This window comes from Lampetra fluviatilis, chromosome 34 (assembly GCF_964198595.1).
Source record: "Lampetra fluviatilis chromosome 34, kcLamFluv1.1, whole genome shotgun sequence".
Lineage (NCBI taxonomy): Eukaryota > Metazoa > Chordata > Hyperoartia > Petromyzontiformes > Petromyzontidae > Lampetra > Lampetra fluviatilis.
In genome coordinates, this window is record NC_136308.1 from 7,557,056 (window position 1) to 7,576,369 (window position 19,314).

General features: G+C 41.6%; 1 protein-coding gene across 3 annotated transcripts; it reads left to right on the top strand.

Moving 5' to 3' along the window:
• Window positions 1–10: 10 nt before the first annotated feature.
• LOC144944341 (uncharacterized) lies at window positions 11–16,186 on the top strand. Of its 3 annotated transcripts, none has more exons than XM_078872433.1 (5): window positions 11–3,318; window positions 5,017–5,183; window positions 6,028–6,156; window positions 6,760–11,375; window positions 13,739–16,186. In XM_078872433.1, the coding sequence occupies exon 5, from the start codon at window positions 14,945–14,947 to the stop codon at window positions 15,890–15,892; it is 948 nt and encodes a 315-aa protein (XP_078728559.1). In that variant the 5' UTR covers window positions 11–3,318; window positions 5,017–5,183; window positions 6,028–6,156; window positions 6,760–11,375; window positions 13,739–14,944; the 3' UTR covers window positions 15,893–16,186. The 3 variants fall into 3 exon arrangements, with proteins under 3 accessions (XP_078728559.1, XP_078728560.1, XP_078728561.1); XM_078872434.1 differs by having other exon boundaries at window positions 5,017–5,140; XM_078872435.1 differs by lacking the exon at window positions 13,739–16,186 and having other exon boundaries at window positions 2,462–3,318; window positions 6,760–8,576.
• The last annotated feature ends 3,128 nt before the right edge of the window (window positions 16,187–19,314 follow it).

The window sequence follows — 19,314 nt, forward strand, 5'->3', positions numbered from 1 at the left end:
CGACACGGCCAATCAGTAAAAAAAGTGTCACGTTGACAAAAGACAAATAGTTCACTGCTTTAGCCCACCGGTGTGTTGAAGCGTGAAACCACAACATTTACAATTTGAGTACGACCATTTCGCTGGTAATTGCATCCAGCATTATCGGGCAATTCGCGAATTGCCCGATGATGCTGGATGCTGGATGCAATTACCAGCGAAACGTGAAACTTTTTTACTGATTGGCCGTGTCGGGTGGTGGAGGGTTACGACACATTTATTAATAACGCGATCTAAACCCAAAAACGCTGATTATGAATAATATTGGTCGCGAAAACCTACGTGTTAAACTGACATATATTGATATACGTTCAAAAGTTGATGTGCATTTGGTTCAGAATGTGGTATTTTTTAAATGTGTTGTATAACTGAAGCCCTTGTGATGTGTACTATGTTTGAGCGTAGAGCTTCTCAATTCAGTATGCACAGTGTGTTTTGGCAAGAGACAGCATTTATTTTACAAAATATACTGAAGAGGCAATGTGAGCCCCTGTAATACCCCCCCAGGCGAAATTGAATTGTAGCCATGGGTAGCATAAGCAATATTTAAAAATGCACCACATTCCTCATCAAGACTCCCTTATGAAGGAAATATGCTAGAGTAGAGCTGGACTATCACATTATTTAAGGCATACATTGCTCTACTGATTATTGGTTAAATTACTTAACTAACTGGATAAATACGAAAACATTTCAGGTGGTGTGTCACGATGGGGGCGTGGCTTCCAGGGGGTTTCCTGCTTTCACAAGGAGCATGTGGAGGGTGACCAGCATTTTTAAAAGTGCCCAAGCAATCGATGACAAAATAGTAGTCAACTATTTTTTTTACGTGATTAAACTGTCCCAGCTCTATGCCATTGTAAGCTATAATTCCACCAATGGCATGTTAGCCTGCGAGGTACTTTTCTGGTAGAATGTTGTGTTAATAACAAAGGTAAAGTAACGAGCACTTTTTTTTTTCCTTTGTGCTTGTGCACCGCTGCAAAAGCAGTCAGTGTATTTAATTTTATCATTTTCCAAATACCAAAAAGAGGAATTTTGGCTATCATCCCCGAGCAGAACTCTCCTTTAAATGCGTCTTGAGATTCCATGATAGTGGGATAAACAAATGCATTATGATTAACGGCAAATGTGAGTGATCTGATTCCTTTGCCCACCACCAATTAAATGTCAATTTGATGGTTCACATTGCCTGTGATAGTCTGTATTACTGTAGGAACTTTAACAATATCAAATTTGACTAGTTCTATATATTCCACATTTTAATATAAATTGTTAAGATGATTTTATTAGCAAGATGTATAGTTTCTTTAAATGCATATTTATGCCAGTGATAGCTATTGGAAAGTATTGTACCTGACTTTGAATGTACTGTATATGCCAAATTTGTGACGTTCAAATCTCCGTGTTACTCGGCCACCATCGATTACCAAGTTCAATTAGCTGACACGTGCAGTAGTGGAAAATTACAGGGTGCATCATGCACTGTCAGTCGCGGCACTTTAATGAATGTTCACGCGGATTCAAATAATATTCAATTCTGGCCTGGAATTAACCGGGCAGGGAAGTGTTGTATCGATGATGAGTTACGTGTGACCTACGAACAAAATAGAACATTTTCACCATGCTATGGGGTTTCTAGAAATATGCAAACTCTCTTTCCATTGCTACTTTTGTTTTTTTAATGAGTTGAGATCTGCTGCATCAGCGGTAGAGCGAGTGGCTCACATTCGAAAGGTTCCGGATTCAAATCCTGGTTGGAGCTTGACTCAGCCCCATCGTTCCCCTCGCTGGGGTCAATAAAATAAGAAAACAAAAATTTGGAAGGGGGGGTCAACAGTGTTTGTGCTATGGATATACTTGCCCTGGTCATATGAATGTGGAATTTCCACCACTGCTTCAGGGCTGTAAATGGAAGATGAGCACCAATCCAATGCTCATTTGAGCAGGAAATCACGGAGACCGTTTTGAGAGGTAATATGTTTGTAAACTGAAAGGTTAATCTCGGGAACAACCTCATTTTACTTTTTTGTAATCAGTGCCGGATTAAGCTAGTGCGGGGCCTGTAGCATATGTTATAAAGGGGCCCTAAAAAAAGACGTAAATATTAAAACACAAATGTTTTACTTGTATAGTAAAGTAATTGTATTTTTTCATTTACTATACAGCCAGATAATACGACAAATCACTAACCTTAAACACCCAGTCATTCATAAAAGTTGAAGGCAGTATAGTACTATAGTAATAGAGCAAGTGCAGAATCACTAAACTGGAATTGATAGCTTGAAAGCATTTAGCACAGGGCCCTTGAACGTACGGAGCCCGTAGCTACTACATATGTAGCTACTACATGTGTAGCTACGTTTGCTACTAGGATAATCCGGCACTGAATCCAACGTGTGTTTCTTTGTGTGTTTTAGTCTGATTCCGTGTTGGGGGGGGGTGGTCTTCGCCCGTGAAATTTCGCGTGAACAATTATGGGATCGTGGTACACTAACACAAACTGTGTTCTACTTACACGGTCCCCTGAACGAGGGCCAGAACACGCCATGGGTGGGACTGGCGGGGAGGGCATTTGACCATACTTCACCATCGCCGGTCCACTCCAGTGCAAGTTGATGATGGGGGCGTGCATTTGGCAAACTGGAATTCTTCCCACGACACTTATGTAGTTTAACACGTAGGCTTTCGCGACCAATATCATCCATAATACAGGGTTTTTTTTTTGGGGGGGGGGGGTTAAATCTCGTAAATATATAAATGTGTCGTTAAACCCATCACCAACACCACCCGACACAGCCAATTAGTAAGTATTGTAAATCTTGTGGATTTACTCTCCAACACACCGGCGTGCTGTACGAGTAACGAATTGGCACGTTCTGTTGACGTAACACACCTTACCAATTCACTGTGTCGGGTGGTGGCGGGTTTAACGACACATTTCTATATTTACGCGATCTAACCCAAACAAAACCTGTATTATGCACACTCATGCAATTGCAATGATACATTTCGTCCGAGAGATGGTAGCCTCGCCCTTGTGTTATTTAAGTAGTAACCCACTAAAAAAAAACTCACGGAACGCCTCTCTTCCGAACGTCATCCACCCTCCACCCCCTCTGTGCGTAACGAAATCACGCCGATGCGCACTCAATTGAACCGTCCGGCGTCAAAACCTGGAGTGAACCATTTAAAGAACTGAGAAAGTTTGCCTCGGAATTTTAGTAAGACACATCTCCACAACAAGTCTCCGTCCGTGCGCTTGAAGGTCATAGCCATGTGAGTATTTTAAGGCTTCTTCTTGTGTTACTGTTATTAGCCACTTGTGTTACTGTTAGAGACAGCCCGCGTGTGTTTGGACTGGCTTCATGCTTTATGTCGAGGCAATAGGCGTTTCGTTTAACCCATTTTGCTTTTAGCATTTGTGTCCGCTGCTTTCGTGTGTGTTGTGTGTGTGTGTATATACAAAATAAAACGGAGACATTTTTAGGAAACAACGTTTAATTCCCAAGCCTCGTCCGCATGTCCCCTTACAAACCAATGTGAATAAACTCATTTGAACGCTCTCCTCTGTAAGATATGGAGCTTTCACGATATTTGATCAGCTGTTGAGAAGTTAAAGGGTCATTAGAAATCAGTGACATATCAATGAATGTATCACCCCTGCGTATAGCACGCGCACCATAGCTAGGACACTTGGAAGAAAGTGATAAATAAATGTGAACGTCAATACATGGTGTTGCCAATGTGATTGTTTGCAAATGCTATTCGGATTACTGCAGAATACACATTATCTGGGCATTCTTCTTTACATTCATCATCTGTAAACTGACGAACTTGTCGTATCTGGCTGGTTTTTGCTTGGTCTGATACATTACAAACAATATTGAGTCATATTCTTCGTTGAAATGTGTCTTTATCGGGTGGAGTGGTGGCACAGTGGTTAGCGCACTGCACTATGAACTAAGCCACATGAGCTCGATACCGAGCACACAGCTAGCTTGAGTGATATCCGAACCAGTCCTGGGATTGATCTCCCTCTCCCTTCATCAACACACGCTGACAAGTGTGGTGAAGTATGATTTTTTTTAAAAGACAATCTAAGACGTCATTCAAGTTCCACATGTTATAATGGACTAGGCTAAGACTATGACTAAAATGCAGAGGTTTCAATTTCAAAGCTGTAAATTATGAGAAAACCCATCACTAAAGAATAGGCAGACTTGGCAGCAGTAAGCATCGGTGACTGCCGTACTGATGAGCACACACAAGAACAAAACCGCTTGACAGTTGTCTCCGTGTCCCACGGCTGCCTGTTGATTGCGAACATTTGCTCCAACTATTGATGGTAACCACATTATGGGACCTCCTTTGCCAGTACCAAAATATGATCATAGGTTTTCCCATTTTTTTCTGGCAACAAAACAGGTGTTCAGATGTTAATACACCAAACTGAAACCTTTTACATGGAATCATGTCTGCATTAACCACAATACTTGTGGTCAGAATGCAAACAAAAACATACTCTGATAATATATGCATTGTCTTTGAAACTGATTGGTCTACGCCTTTTGGCGTCCTCTGGTCTAACACCGTTTGAGACGAGGCTCAAAAGAAAGCTGTCTCTGGTGTGGACCAATCAGTTTCAAGGACAATGTATATATTATCAGAGTATTTTTTTGTTTGCATTTTGACCACAAGTAATGTGGTTAATGCAGACACGATTCATCGTAAAAAGGTTTCAGTTTGGTGTTATAACATTTTAACACCTGTTTTGTTGCCAGAAAAAAGGGGAAAAACCTATAATCATATTAGACATGATGACCAACAGTGCAGTTCATCAGGAACCAGTGGGTTTTTTTTTATTGCATAACGGTTGAGAGGCGGAAAGCTTTTTTTTTTGCACACAACGGTGCGAGCTTTGCGCGTCTCGGCGAACACAAACGGTGAATGACATTGACACCGCTCGACCATCAGGCGCGGTTGGGTTCGCTTCGAGTTGCTGCTGGCAGTCGCCTCCCTGTCGCTCCTACTCGTGTGCGCCTCCCCTCGACCACCGGCCGCGGACGATGACAACGATGATGGCGACGACCTGCCCGAGGTATCCACACAACCGCAAGTCGTGAACAACTTTCACATGGAAGGTACCGACATCCCCCCTTCCCCGCCCGCCCCACTTTGAGAGTAGCCTAAAGAAAGCGAATTCCACAACAGCTCAGTGTTGAGTGTCCTTAAGAAAATTTGGGGACAGGGTGAACCCGGGTGGCTCAGGAGGTCAGAGCTCTTGAGGCCGGCAACAGGTGAGAACCCCGAGATTGAATCCGGGATGAAGCGACCCGTGATTTCAACGGGGTACTAAAGGGAACGTTGGGCGGTCACTAATACCACACACCGTCGGTAGAATGTTGATTTGAAGCTTTCGTGACTAGCTACGTGACTTTACCGAATGAACCAAAGAGTACCATCGGTAGAATTTAAATGAGGTTTTTTTCTCACTTCATTTGGCTTATTTCAGTTCTTAGATGTGAAAGCATTGACACGTGACGGACACGTGTTGCTGGGAATATAAAAGTTGTGCTCTTTTTGAAGCGACTTTGTAAGTTGTTCGATGATATTATTATGATGCACGCCGATCTGTAGGGTTCTATATTTACATTTGAAATATTCCATTAATGATGCAGAAATCACAAATTGAAATATAATTTGGAAGATATCATTTATATATTTATATGTATAATTTATACACTTAAAGATGTATGTTTTGAGCTTGTGAGCTTCACAAAGTAGCCATGTAACTACAGCATTTGGCACTGGATCATTTCATCATTTAGATGCAGCGTTGTTTACGTGGACTCTTTAAATGGTATTAACATGTTCCCACCGAAAAAAAATCCACATCGGGGAAATTCTCTTTCTTAAGAACTGTAAATGTTTTCGCTGTTGTTGCTGAGCATGTGCAATGCAACGTTTGATCCCTCCTCCACACAGCCCTTCCAACAGAGTTCAACACTTTTGACATTGACGGTGACGGGAAAATAACATTGCTTGAGCTCTCAAATGTGACGGAGACGAGCGAAGACGCTGCCATCAAGCCGTTTGAGAGTGCGGACGTCGATGGTAAGGAGGACAGCTGTTGTGCCAGCAGTTGAAACTGCAACGTTGCTCCAGCTAGAGGCTTATATAACAAAAAAATGTTTGAGCCCAATGGCAACGATCTAACATCTGTTCACTGGAGAGAAAAAAAAAATGACTTGAGAAAACCCCTGAGTGATGTGTCAAGATTGGTTAACAATACGTTAGTTAATTTACCGATTATGTAAGTGTTTAACTTTGTATTGAGGGATGCAGTGGCTCAGCGGTTAGCGCACTACACTGTGAACACGATGAACTGAATTGGATTTTCCGGCCACACCTAACGTCAGCGGTGAGTGGTATCTACCCTCGTCCTGGGCCTCCCACTTCACATGGACTGTAATGGTGAAGTATGGTCAAACAATCCTCCCCCCCCCCCCATAACCTGACATTATAGGGATACTTTCGCCCAGCAATGGATTCACCAGTGCTATGAATCATCATTATTATTTATAAATAAAACCTATATAACATTATTTTCTTCATAAAACTTCAAAGGCCGTAGCATTGTATTTTAATAATTTACTGCGCATTCTCCAGTGTTCTTCAAATGAAAACTGCATATGCTGTGTTTTTTTTCTTTTTTAGGGAATGATGCTCTTTCCAAAACAGAATTTTTGGAAGCGCCTTGGGTTTTTCACGTACCGGAGGACATTGCCAACCCTGTTAAGGAAGATGAACAGGGACACTTAGTCATTGAAAAAGTTGCTGATGGGGAAAAAGTTGCTGATGGGGAAAAAGTTTCTGTGGAAGAATAACGCATGTTTTTGACTCCAGTGTTCTTGTTGAGTGCAACACTGGTGGGGTAGTTTTTTTTTTACTTACTGCCAGTTACAAAAAAAACGCACACCTATGTTATCTAAACACATTTATGCATTATGTATAGCCGTGTGTATCACTGACCATATGCCTTGACAGGCAAATCTGCTATTGGGAAAAAAATCACTTTCAATAAAGCAAACCAATGGTGTTTTACCTAAAGGATTCCAAACATAATTCGTGCTACAAAGGGCTTCCTTAATTGGCTTAATTTCCCCATTTTCGTACAGCCTGCAGTTGTATGTTAACGATTATAATATAGAAACGTTTATGGTTAGGTAACATAGTTACACATGATTAAAACACATTGTTCTACCTGATTAGGGCTGAACTTCAAACTATCTTCAAAACAATACTTGATTGGAGCGTCCTTTATCGATTATATGATCTTTATTGGAAGGGAATTCTTTATGTGTTGAGTAAAGCTGTACGATTTTTGTGTAGCTATCGGCCTAACAATGTTGGCTAACATATCGTGTTAAAAGAACAGTAACCATTAATGCCACGGATTGGCCTTAACAACATTTTATTAAAGCCCTTTACATAAACAAAGAAAGGAAGTGAAGTGTCATTTAGCATCAACTTTGTTACACATTTCCAGAGAGTGCTTGAATGACGTCACGTGGAATATGACTCCCAACGTCTGGCATTTAGATCTTAGAGAAACTGAAATACAAGATGAGTAGTGAAGGAAAATGATTTAAAAGAGCACTTTTAACCTATTACATTTGAAAATATATCCTGTAAGAGTATATTATTTACCGTATAATACCTATGATGTTTTCAATATCACTTTTTATTCAATGAATCTGTCATCCGTAACTTTATTTGCCCAAAAAAAATACATTTCACATCACTGACTCGATACAAAGGACGAAGCCACGTGTCTGCTGCTTATTAGGCTATTGGGGAGTTTTTTGTTACACATCTGGTTTGCACAGCTCATGGAATATCCCACAAATATTCACCGCTGCGATCACTGACTTTAGTCCAACATCTTTCACGCGCCACCTCACCCCACGACTCTCTTGCCATATAAGGATGCAGGGGTAAAAGCGACACTTCATTTCACAACCGTTTTTGCTTGAAATTGCCCATATGTCTGCTCGTCACCATCACCAACTTTTTCCCCCTCTCCCAGATTTACTTGTGCAAGGCAATGCACAATTCAGTGGCACTAATACAAATCAGGTGTTTTTGCTGGTATGCAGAATTTACCATCGGAGGGTAATTGTTCCAAACATCTGCAACTCATTTTGTTGCAAAGGGAACACTAAAAATGCGGGCTTGTGTCACATTTGGACATAACGCGGTGAGACACGGCCATTACTTCACAGGAATGCAGGAAGGAAATGTCAGCATTCAATACGTCATGCGCCTCTAAAAGCAGACTTTAAAATTTGTTTACAAAAAAACATCAGGAAAAATCCTTACCAGGATCTCTGCATGAAGTATTGGGTTGCCACTTAAACAGCATTTAATGTGGGGTCTGTTTATTGTTTATGATTTGTGTATATGGCTTATGTTTATGGTTTACCCCCCAAACAAAACCTTGTCCCCCATTACAAATAAATAAGTGACAAATGCGAATTGTTATGGCTTTTAGAGAGAGAAAAAACATAGCTCAACGCATTTTATTAATAAACCACAGTCCATTGTAGTAATTATGCACCAGCTAAAATGCGACAGTGCAACGTCACGTATCCAATAGTCACATATCCGTCCTGACAAAATAACAGCCGACAAACTGCAGCAGCATTTATACACGGTGCAATTGTAATCTTCTATAAATGTTCACAAATATGATCTTTTCACTTGCAGTATTGTGTTCTTAAACTCATGTAGATTCATAGTCTTAGGTTTTTGGGTAAAGTCACGTAGGTAAAAAAGTAAAATTAATAAAAGTTAAATAAAAAATAAGTAAATAAAATTTGCCTATTTTATTTTTATTTTACTTTATTAATTTAAATTTTTTACCTACGTGACTTTACCGAAAAAACCTAAGAATATGAATCCTTGCAGTCACGAAAGCTTCAAATCTAGAATCATGTAGATTCGCTTATAAGCACATTAGTTTCCCACGTTGAAAGCAGTTTGTGCTTTATCCCTGTCAAATAACGTTTTTTCTTTTTGGTGTCATTCATTATCTTTAGATGTTCACGTATATAACCTTTTCACATATCCGCCTACATTGTCCTTCACACCAGCAAGTCGGATGTGCGACGTTGCACCGGGCCGTGTTCTTTTGCTACATCTGGCGGTGCCTCCGAATGCGACGTCTCGCGGGGTGAGACGTCGCGGCAGCGATGTGAGCAGTGGGGGAATCTCTCGGTGTGGTGTCTGGGAAGCGAACGACTCCCGATTGGGTCAGAGGTCACCCCCCCATTGTACCACCGCCCCCACTCAGAGGTAGCTCTTCAGGGTGGCTGTGGGGATGCACCCAAGTTCAAAGTAAAAGTGTTGGTTATGGCCAAAAGCCGTCATTGATTTCATCACACCTCGCCACCTATCAGATGCCATGGCCTGAGGCCAATTGCATCCTACAGGGGTTGCCAAACTTCCCCAACTCACAACTCACTGGAGTAGTCAGATTATTATGTGGTGACCCATGCCCAGTGAGACAGTGCGTGTGGAGGCTGGTGACATCTTAAGTCAGAGGCGGAGGCACAAGTACAAACCCTTGCCAAGGAAGGGGGGTGGGATGATCTTACATATTCTGCAAGTTATGTTAGCAACAAAGGTGTGGGTAACAGAGGAGCCTACCTTTGTATGAAGGTGTTAAGAATACAGCTCACATGGTGGTGGGCGCCATGGTAGCGAGGTAACTAGCTCGCTTCGTATACAGGAGGTCGTGGGTTTGATCTTGACCCTGACGCCTGCAGTTTATTTGGAGTTTGCGTGTTCTCCCCGTGGTCGTAGGGATTTTTCTCCGGGTCCTCTGGTTTTCCCCCCACATTTATAAACGTGCGTTTAGAGTATTTGGCTGCAATACATTTCCACATAAGCCACTTCGTTGAGCTATCATTTGTGGCCAGGTCTCTTCTGAAAAAGAGCTATATACCTCAATAGGCCTGAGCTATATAACTGAGTGAGCCTGATCTGTATAGCTTAAACTATGAAACGATTTTTTTTTCGAGTACCTATCGGCCTAACAATGTTAGCTGACATCTCATGTTAAAAGAACAGTAACTCTTAATATCCATTGATCGGCCTTAACGACATTTTATTAAATCCCTTTACATTAACAAAGAGAGGAAGTGATGTGTCATTTAACATCAACTTTGTTACACATTTCCAGAGAGTGCTTGAATTACGTCACGTGGAATATGACTCCCAACGTCTGGCATTTAGAGAAACTGAAATACAAGATGAGTAGCAGAATAAAAATAGATAGTTTCGTATTTTAAAATACAGTTGGGCAAACAGACCCCGAGGTACACACACAGGGAGACACAACTGATGCCACAATACACCTGGCGTTACATTTTGCCTTAGTTTGTCACTAAAGTCAATACGTTTCACATGTAATCACCGGCTGATCTCTGAGTTATGCTCTGTAACCATCGCACGCAGTGAGTTTTACACGGAGGGTGTGAATGTGAGTGGCCACCATCCCCATGGTATGAGGTGACCTCAGTGGTGACCCCCCCCACCGACACCACACTATCACAAACACCATTTATTCAGGAGAAGCCTCAATGCCCCTCGTCAAAACCTTAGCCAATCCTACACGAAACAAAATATTACTTTAAAAAAAATATTTGGCACAACATCCCAATTCAGCATTCTCCTGAAAAAAGTATTGAGATGCAATTTCATGTTTTTAGAATTGGAAAATAAAATGTTAGGTATTGCAACGATTCACCCCTCGAGCGATTCAACGAATTGTTAAGATTCGATTTAAAATTCACCGGTCAATTTTGCCATCTCATGTGTACTGTTTTTATTTGTTATGTCTCATTTTTCAACGGTTTTATTACAGTGTCGTATTTTAAAATACAATTGGGCATATACTCAATATATGTTCTCACACACATGATTCAATGCATGTACCATGAACCTTTGAATCGTATGTATCCATCTTCTTGGTTCTTTTGGTAAAGTCGTGACTTTACCGAAAGAACCAAGAAGATGAATCCCTGCAGTCACGAAAGCTTTAAATCGAAACGTATGTATCCAATGTAAGAACATATGCATGCATCATTCTTAAAATAAAAATAAAACAATCGGCAATAAAGAATGATATATTGTTTTTATTGTCTGACCATGTTGTTTTGGTGCAATAATGCATGAGTGAAATGGATCTCTGCTGACTTCAACGTTCAGCCACCTGTCCCATATTCCTCCTCAACTCCCCACGACTCCCATCATCAACCCAGCACGAGGTGGGCACACATCTGGCTCTACTTGGTACGCGGTTGATTTACTTACAATTGAGCCTCTCGAAACAAAAAAAAAGTGTTTGGCATTCGAGCGCAGGTGTCTGAGACGGATGCCCGAAACTTTAGTGTAAGACACGGATAAGCGATGTGGATGTCCGGAAAATAACGTGGCAGGTGAGTGTTGTCGACATGATGAGGCACTGGGTGGGATAGGTGTGCAGGATGGAGGAGGGCCAGTTCCTTGGGGCCGTCCATAAATTACGTCACGCGATTTTAGGCGATTTTTGACCCCCCCCCCCCCTTCGTCACACGACGTCACAAAAAGTCAGACCCCCCCCCTCAAATATGACGTCACAAAGCTTTGCCCACCCCCCAAAAAAACATGCTTAAAATTGCTTTAAACTATTGCCATTTTAGTGCGTATTTAATGTGGCGCTGCACTCTGATGTTGTAGGAGAAACATTTATTAAAACGTGTTGTCTATATTTGTTTAAAGTTGCGCATTTTGATGTGACGTCACATTTCTCAAACCCCCCCCTCGTCACACATCGTCACAAATGTCTGACCCCCCCTAGGTGCGTGACGTCATTTATGGACGGCCCCCTTGGGCCAGACCAGATATCGGTACCACCCAAGGTAGCAAAACTTCAATGCTGCCATTTTATTTGTTATAACCAACACACGTAAAATAACACGTGATTACCTTTCCAAATGAGCAGCTGTTGAATTTTTCTCGCAGGAAACCTGTTTTTGCACCTATCGCAATCACGCCTATTTGCCCGGACGTTACAAATAAAACATTCCAACACCTCTGCTGTTAATTAAGACAATACATTTTTGACAAAATTGATGTTTGTCCCCAATGCATGTATTCCATACACATTCTTGCATTTATTCACGCTTGTTATTCAATTTTAGTGACTTAGTTCAGTCTGGGAAAGATTGGCGCCATCTGTTTTCCTTCTGTTTCGAGCAGCTTGTTTGCTCATGATAATTTACTGGCAGGAGATGTCTAAAGTGCTAACTTTATCCTCAATGTATTGTTAATGTACCTGTTAAGATTATTAGTTAGGGCCAGGTCCTACAGGCAAATATAATGATTTTTGTTCAGTTTGTCAATTTTTATATATTTTTTTAATATTTTGCTTCTATAAATTGTAAACTTTCATAATATGCACACAATTATTACCAATAACTTTTATTACCAATAACTTTGATGTTGGTAATAACTGATGATTCAAATAATAAAAATGAACTATTCATATTTTATGAATAGTTCGTTTTTACGATTTTAAACAAACTTCGCCAAGTAAACAAAGCCTTAAATTAGCGGTTTTTTTTGCATCTTTCATCGCAATTTGTGTCCGCATTTTAAGAAAGAACCGAGTTGAATTGCATATCATTGAAAAGCTTATTCTCTGGAGCAGATGTGTAGTTCAGCCATATATGGCTATTTACTTTGCTGTCATGCAGAACCGGCCCTAGACCTTTGGGGGCCCTAAGCAAAATTTGGTTGGAGGCCCCTTTGATGTATGATTTTTTTTCACCCACTCGCTAGCAATGACTCTAGGGGGCCCTCTGCTGGCCACGGGGCCCTTTGCAATTGCAAGGGTCGCTTAGTGGCTGGGCCGGCTCTGCTGTCATGGCAATACGAGGGGGAACACACAAGTAGAACTCTCAAATCTCATTGCTATGGGTATCACAATGCCAGAACTGGCATTGCGTTTTTCTCAAAATGACATTTTGCATGCCGAGTTTGACAACTCATGTTTCATAATAGGTAAAGACACATAATTCTACATACTGCTTCCTACTTGTAATCGCTAGAAATGTTGAGGGATTTTTTTTATATTTTTTGTCATTTTCATTTTATGTGGTATTATATCTAAAAAAAATTGGCGAAAATCTTTTTTTTTAACGTGTCAAGTGTATTTTAACATAATTAACTGAAGTAACAATATTTTGACAAAAGCCTCTATAGATTACCAACCAATTAGCTATTGATCACAATAAAAAAAAAGTTATAACTTAATCTACTCAGTCAATATTGTGTTTTACATAATATGCACATTTGTGCATAAATGAATCGGGGAAAGTCACAATACAAAAACATCTTATATTGTTGTGTATATTCATCTGGTAATTTTTCATTCTGATACGACAGGAATTTTTTTGCCTATTCACCTGCAGTACCTCCCCTTAATTTAGTTAAGATTAGTTAAGATGAATTTTACCCTTTATCAATGTTAGTTTTGCTTTTGCGTTGTAACTCTCTGCTGCTGTCAATGTGTAACCAAAGTACTGACAGATTAATTCAGGTTTTGTATGAAAGTATTGATGATTTATGATTGTACTGTATGGTGTAGGTGAAAACTGACTGAATATTATTGAATATACTACTACGTTCAGATGTCTCAGCTGCCCATCACACACCCAGATGTGTACACGGAATTCATGGAAGGAGGCTTCTCAGTTCAACTGGGATCCAACAATCCCTTTGGCCAAATCCAAGCTATAGAAGAAACGGTGAACAAAGACACCTAGACAGCTGGAAGGACAAAGGGATTCAGTTTGAAGTCAGGAGCTGTGACCAAATATTACCTAACAGCTGAGTACAGAAGCATGTACCTCAGACAGCTGAGAGACCTGATAGGTCATGGCAGGTCCAAACTGTCCCATCCAGATCTACAGGGTCCAAGGATCAAGAGAGATAAAGCAGATGTCCAGTCTCTCATTGACCTTATGGAGAATAACTGGATCAATCCTATGTCCCCTGATGAGACAGATCTGGTTAGTCTCTCCATTGGCACCATGGCTCCATCTGATGTGACCAGGGATCTCTTGATAGCTCTTGAGATAGGAGAAGAGGCCTAATAGGTATTCAAGCAAACAAGGTTAGCTGAGGACCCACCATCTGTGAAATTCCACGACAAAATGACCAAGCAAAGTCTGAAGACATTCTCCAATATCAGCACAAAAACAGCACATGGAAAGAAAGCACAGGATGTGGTTCTGAAGGCAGATAGAAACCTGTTCAGCCACATGATCCTGGTGGTTGAAAGCAGGAAGGTGAAAATGAAGGATGTCCTTGCCCACCCACTGGGCCCACTGCCATGGGCACTGGCAAATGCTGATGGGTCCCTACGAAAAACGAACAAGGCTGCACTTGCCAGAGAGCTTGAAAAGAATGTGTCTCCTGCAGAAGACATCCCAACCCCATCTACTTCCATCATTGATGGGATGAGCCTGCTCCAAAAAATGAATGGCAGCAACAAAACCTTTGCCCAGGTGGCAGAGTCAGCCTTGACCCAGGTCCACCACGAGGGGGCACAGAGTGAGAGGATTGATGTTTTTTACGTCTACCGACAGACTTCGATCAAAGATGCTGAACGACTGAACCGGGGTGCAGACACCACTCTCTCCAGGACAAGAACCTTGCAGGGGGACATCACGTCCAGCAGTGGAGAAAATTCCTGTGCAGTCACTCCAACAAGACCAGTCTCATCAAGTCTTTGGTGGAAGAGTGGAAATTGACACGATACAGAGAGATACTGCATGGCAAGGTGTTGTACATGACCTGTGAGGAAACATGCTACAAGTTGACAGAAGATGGGTATGAGGAAGTAGCAGAGCTGCACTCCACGCATGAAGAAGCTGACACCTGTCTGCTCCTGCATGCATTGCATGCGGCAAATGTGGGCTCAAAGGCAGTTATCATCACAGCTGTGGACACGGATGTCATGGTGCTTTGTCTTGGCTTCCAGAAGGACATCACCTGTCCCATCTACCAGAAGTGTGGGACACAGAACCGCACACGGTTTGTCGATATCAGCAAACTGGCAAGGTCACTTGGAGACAGCATCTGTGACAGCCTAATTGGCTTACAGGCTTTTGCAGGCTGCGACACTGTCAGTGCATTCGCCGGTCGAGGGAAGCTGAATGCCTTGAAGATGGTGAGAAAGAACACTTCCTGCCAAGAGACTTTTATTCGACTGGGGCAGTCATGGAATGTGAGTGATGAGCTGTTCCAGAAAATAGTGCAGTTCACCTATCGCCTGTACGTTGCTAATAGCAGCACTGGTGAGATGAACGAACTGCGCTACCAGCTCTTCTGCACCAAAAGGGGAGAAGTCGAGTCCAGCCAGCTGCCACCATGTAAAGACTGTCTCTTCATGCATGTTCAACGAGCCAACTATCAGGCAGCAATCTGGAAGTGTTGTCTGCAGGCTAACCCTGTGGTGCCAAGCCCTGCTGAGTGTGGATGGACAGATGATGATGGCAAGCTGGCCATTTACTGGATGCGCTCCCCACTCGCACCAGATGTGGTCTTGGAACTGCTAGCATGCAAGTGTGTGCGTTCATGCAAAATGCCAAGCTGCACGTGCCTGCCAAATGGACTGACATGCACAGACATGTTCAGGTTACAGACCTGCATTAAACAAAAACTGCAGGATGATCCAGAACCTGACTTTGAACTCGGGGAGTCAGATGACGAGATATACGAGCAGTTTGATGAGTGACAGGGTGGTGATTCTGATGGTATTACTGTGGTAGTAGTAGTATACATATACCCATCACTAACGATATATATCGGATAACATGTATCATTGACTAATTATATGCAAATGTCAATGTTTATAATATTCAAGTACAGTAGTTCCTTACCTCACTATAGTATTACTTATTATCCTGTGCTTTCATTGTGTGATTAAACCAATAAATACCAGTTTGTGACCTAACTGGCTTTGGTCTAGGTAGTTTTTAAAGTAATAATGCCCATTTCATCATCCCGGACGCCTGTCATAGGGCATGGGTATACAAGTCATGGTAACTGAAACTAAGCTGCCACTCCGCAAAGGTTATCATATTAGAATATGTCCCACGCACATGGAGGATTTCAAAAATCATTACTAGACTTTGCCACCGCAGGTGGTACCAATAAGTCATTTTTTTGGTCTGGGCCCATGGACTAACAGGCATTGGAGTGATGTCCATGGGTCTGACAACTCAAAGGGAAGATCTAAGACCAGATGGCGGGATACTGTTAGGGCAGATTTTTGAGATTGTGTGTCTACTGTTGAGCAGTTGCAGGCTCTGGCCGAGGATAGAAAATGTTGACGATGTGCGGTAGCATCAAAAGCAATGGCCACGATGACAATAGAGAGTCATCATTGCACTCAAATTGTAAATGTTGTGGCTTAAACACACCGGTGGGCTAAAGCAGTGAACTATTTGTCTTTTGTCAACGTGACACATTTTTACTGATTGGCCGTGTCGGGTGGTGGAGGGTTACGACACATTTATAAATAACGCGATCTAAACCCAAAAACGTTGATTATGAATAGAGAGTCATTTAGACTTGTCATGCGCACGGTGCTCATTTGCTCTTGAAGAGAGAAAACACCTCGGAGGCAGATAAGTGAGAAGGCAGCGAGGTGGGGAGCCGGTGCCAATGATTGCCCGAGCTATGTGGTCCGGAATCGTCATAAAAAACACACGCGAGCCCGGGTTAGCGACACTCTATCCCCGTATAGATGGACACAGATGGAGATGAATCCGCTTGCGTTGCTGCCATAGGCTGGCAAGCCAGGGTATGGCGAACTCGACGGCCACGGTAAGGAGCTTCACGACATTTGTGTGCTCCATCAACCCTCGCCTACGATGCTGGATTACAGGTGAAACTCTCAAGCCAGCTGGGTCGCACAGTGGCAAAATATTGCAGTACAATAAGTGTGTTTGTGAACCCATCTGTGAAAAAAATCCCAAGTCATATCTCCACGAGTGCAATGTAAGGATATGTTCCTTCTAGCAGAACTGTGCTTATAAATATGTATTTATATCCAGGCTCTACAACAGTATATATGTCCTATCGACTTTTCAAACTGTAAATTCCGTCACCTGTATAGGCCTACCCTGTACATGTGTACAGTTAAAAATCACATCCACATGGATTTCTTTAACCATGAAATCATCAGTAGCATGTCATCACATCTTAAGCTGTATTACATGCTTCCAGGTGTTTCATAAAAATGTGTAGGTTTTTGTTCACCGCAACTAATATAAGAAGGACAAGCATGAGGAATTCTATAAGAGGCATCTCCAACCCATTCAGGCGGTGTCACTCTCCTACAGATAAGCCCATCTCTTCCCATCTGCAAGGTCACAGGCAACGGGGCCTTGAGGCCACGTCAGGCATTGAGGCCACGTGCCGGGTTCCACCGAAGCCGATCCCGACTTTAGCTTAACCGTTACGCGTTTAAAACACGGCAGTAAAAATGCCAGCGGAGATCGGGCTTAAATAAATCAAACTCAAACCCCAGTAATTCTTCTTGTGCGTTGAGACAGATGCACAACCACAGTGGGGCGGGTTTAATGACAAATTTATATTAACGCGATCTAACCAAAAAACAATACCTATATTATGGAATGGGAAGTTCAACTCCAACGCTTTCTGTAAATGATGAGAACAGCCATAATCAAAACGGTGGGGAAAAACATTGTAGGCTTTTTTTAGCACATTTTCGCCAATGCGTGTTGTATTTCTACAGTGGGAAAACCTCCTCGAGATGCCAAGGGTAGATTTCTTAATTTATATATTAACATGTGTGCGCCAAAATCACATGGCAGCTTGTTTGACCAAACTTCTACCACACCTTACGCATACCAATTTCTGCTCACAATTCACTGGGGGACAATGTGCTCTGCTGCTGTGGGTTATCTTACATTTATTTGCATCAGTAAAACCTCGCTTATATTTATGAGATCCACGTCATAAGTTAAAGTAAGACGGTTCATCCAAGAGAGTTCTATACATGTGGTTATAGTGACATTGCTGCATCACAACAGACGTGTGATGGCATCATACACGGTGTTGGCAGAAGGTCCATATATTCCCGTCTTATGCTAATCCGATGGACGAAGACGGAAAGGATTCTAGGGAATTCACACCTTCCACATAAGAGTAATTTTAAATCCGCCACCATATAGATTTTTACAAAGATGAGTTTTTTGTCATCGTACGAGAGGCAGTTCTGGCTGTGTTGCACGTGTGCAGTTAAATATAACGACATGTCCAGTTTCTTTATGTGAAGACCACCACAGAGACAGAATTTTTGAAATACCATGCAAGACCTGACCCCTGTATTTTTTATATGGTTCTTAGGGACTGCCAGAGTCTTCTGAAAGCCCGGTTGTTTTCACTGCAGCCCCAAGAGCTGAAAAACAGCAATGCACGACACAGTTAAACGTAGTTTTTCTTTTAGCTAACACATTCACTGCTAAAACATTTCACGCAAAATTAAAGCCCCGTTTGAGGGATTCAAAGGTCGATATTTAATTATTAGCATTGCATCCTCGTGAGAGGAAATTATTGATTAGGGAATTATACACATATTAGTTCATAAAGCATGTCTTTTCCAGGCAAACGTTTTCAAAAGATATAATTAACTTGATATGATTTTTTTTAATTTTTATCTACCATCCAACACTAACTACTGGCAAAAAGGTGTATTATTCCGCAAAAAGACAAATTGTTTACGACTTGATTCAACTTCTTATATTTAAAGACGCACCCATCAGGAGCTGCTCACTTTAAAGATTACATTTTTTTTTTATTACAAAGAACAACAATTTATGAACTAAATACTCTGAGGCGAAGGTCCTATCATTTACTGATATAATTTACCGATTTCGTATTATTTCGATTTGACCATCATAAGATGTGTATTTTTTCGTTCAAAACCGCTGGAAACCGAAATATTTCAAACACAATAAAAGATAGAACAATGGTTCTGCATTTCATTGTATTTGCTGTTTAACGCTCGATCAAACGAAACAAAACGCAATTTTATATTGTAAATGGTTTCTCAATGACACACGCAAACATGATTATGGGACACTTAAAATTGAGATTTGGGAGCCTGAACATAAAAAATCTCGGAAT

Bases quoted from the DNA above. Each gene is read 5' to 3' on its own strand.
- LOC144944341 (XM_078872433.1), top strand. From the start codon at position 14,945: ATGACCTGTGAGGAAACATGCTACAAGTTGACAGAAGATGGGTATGAG.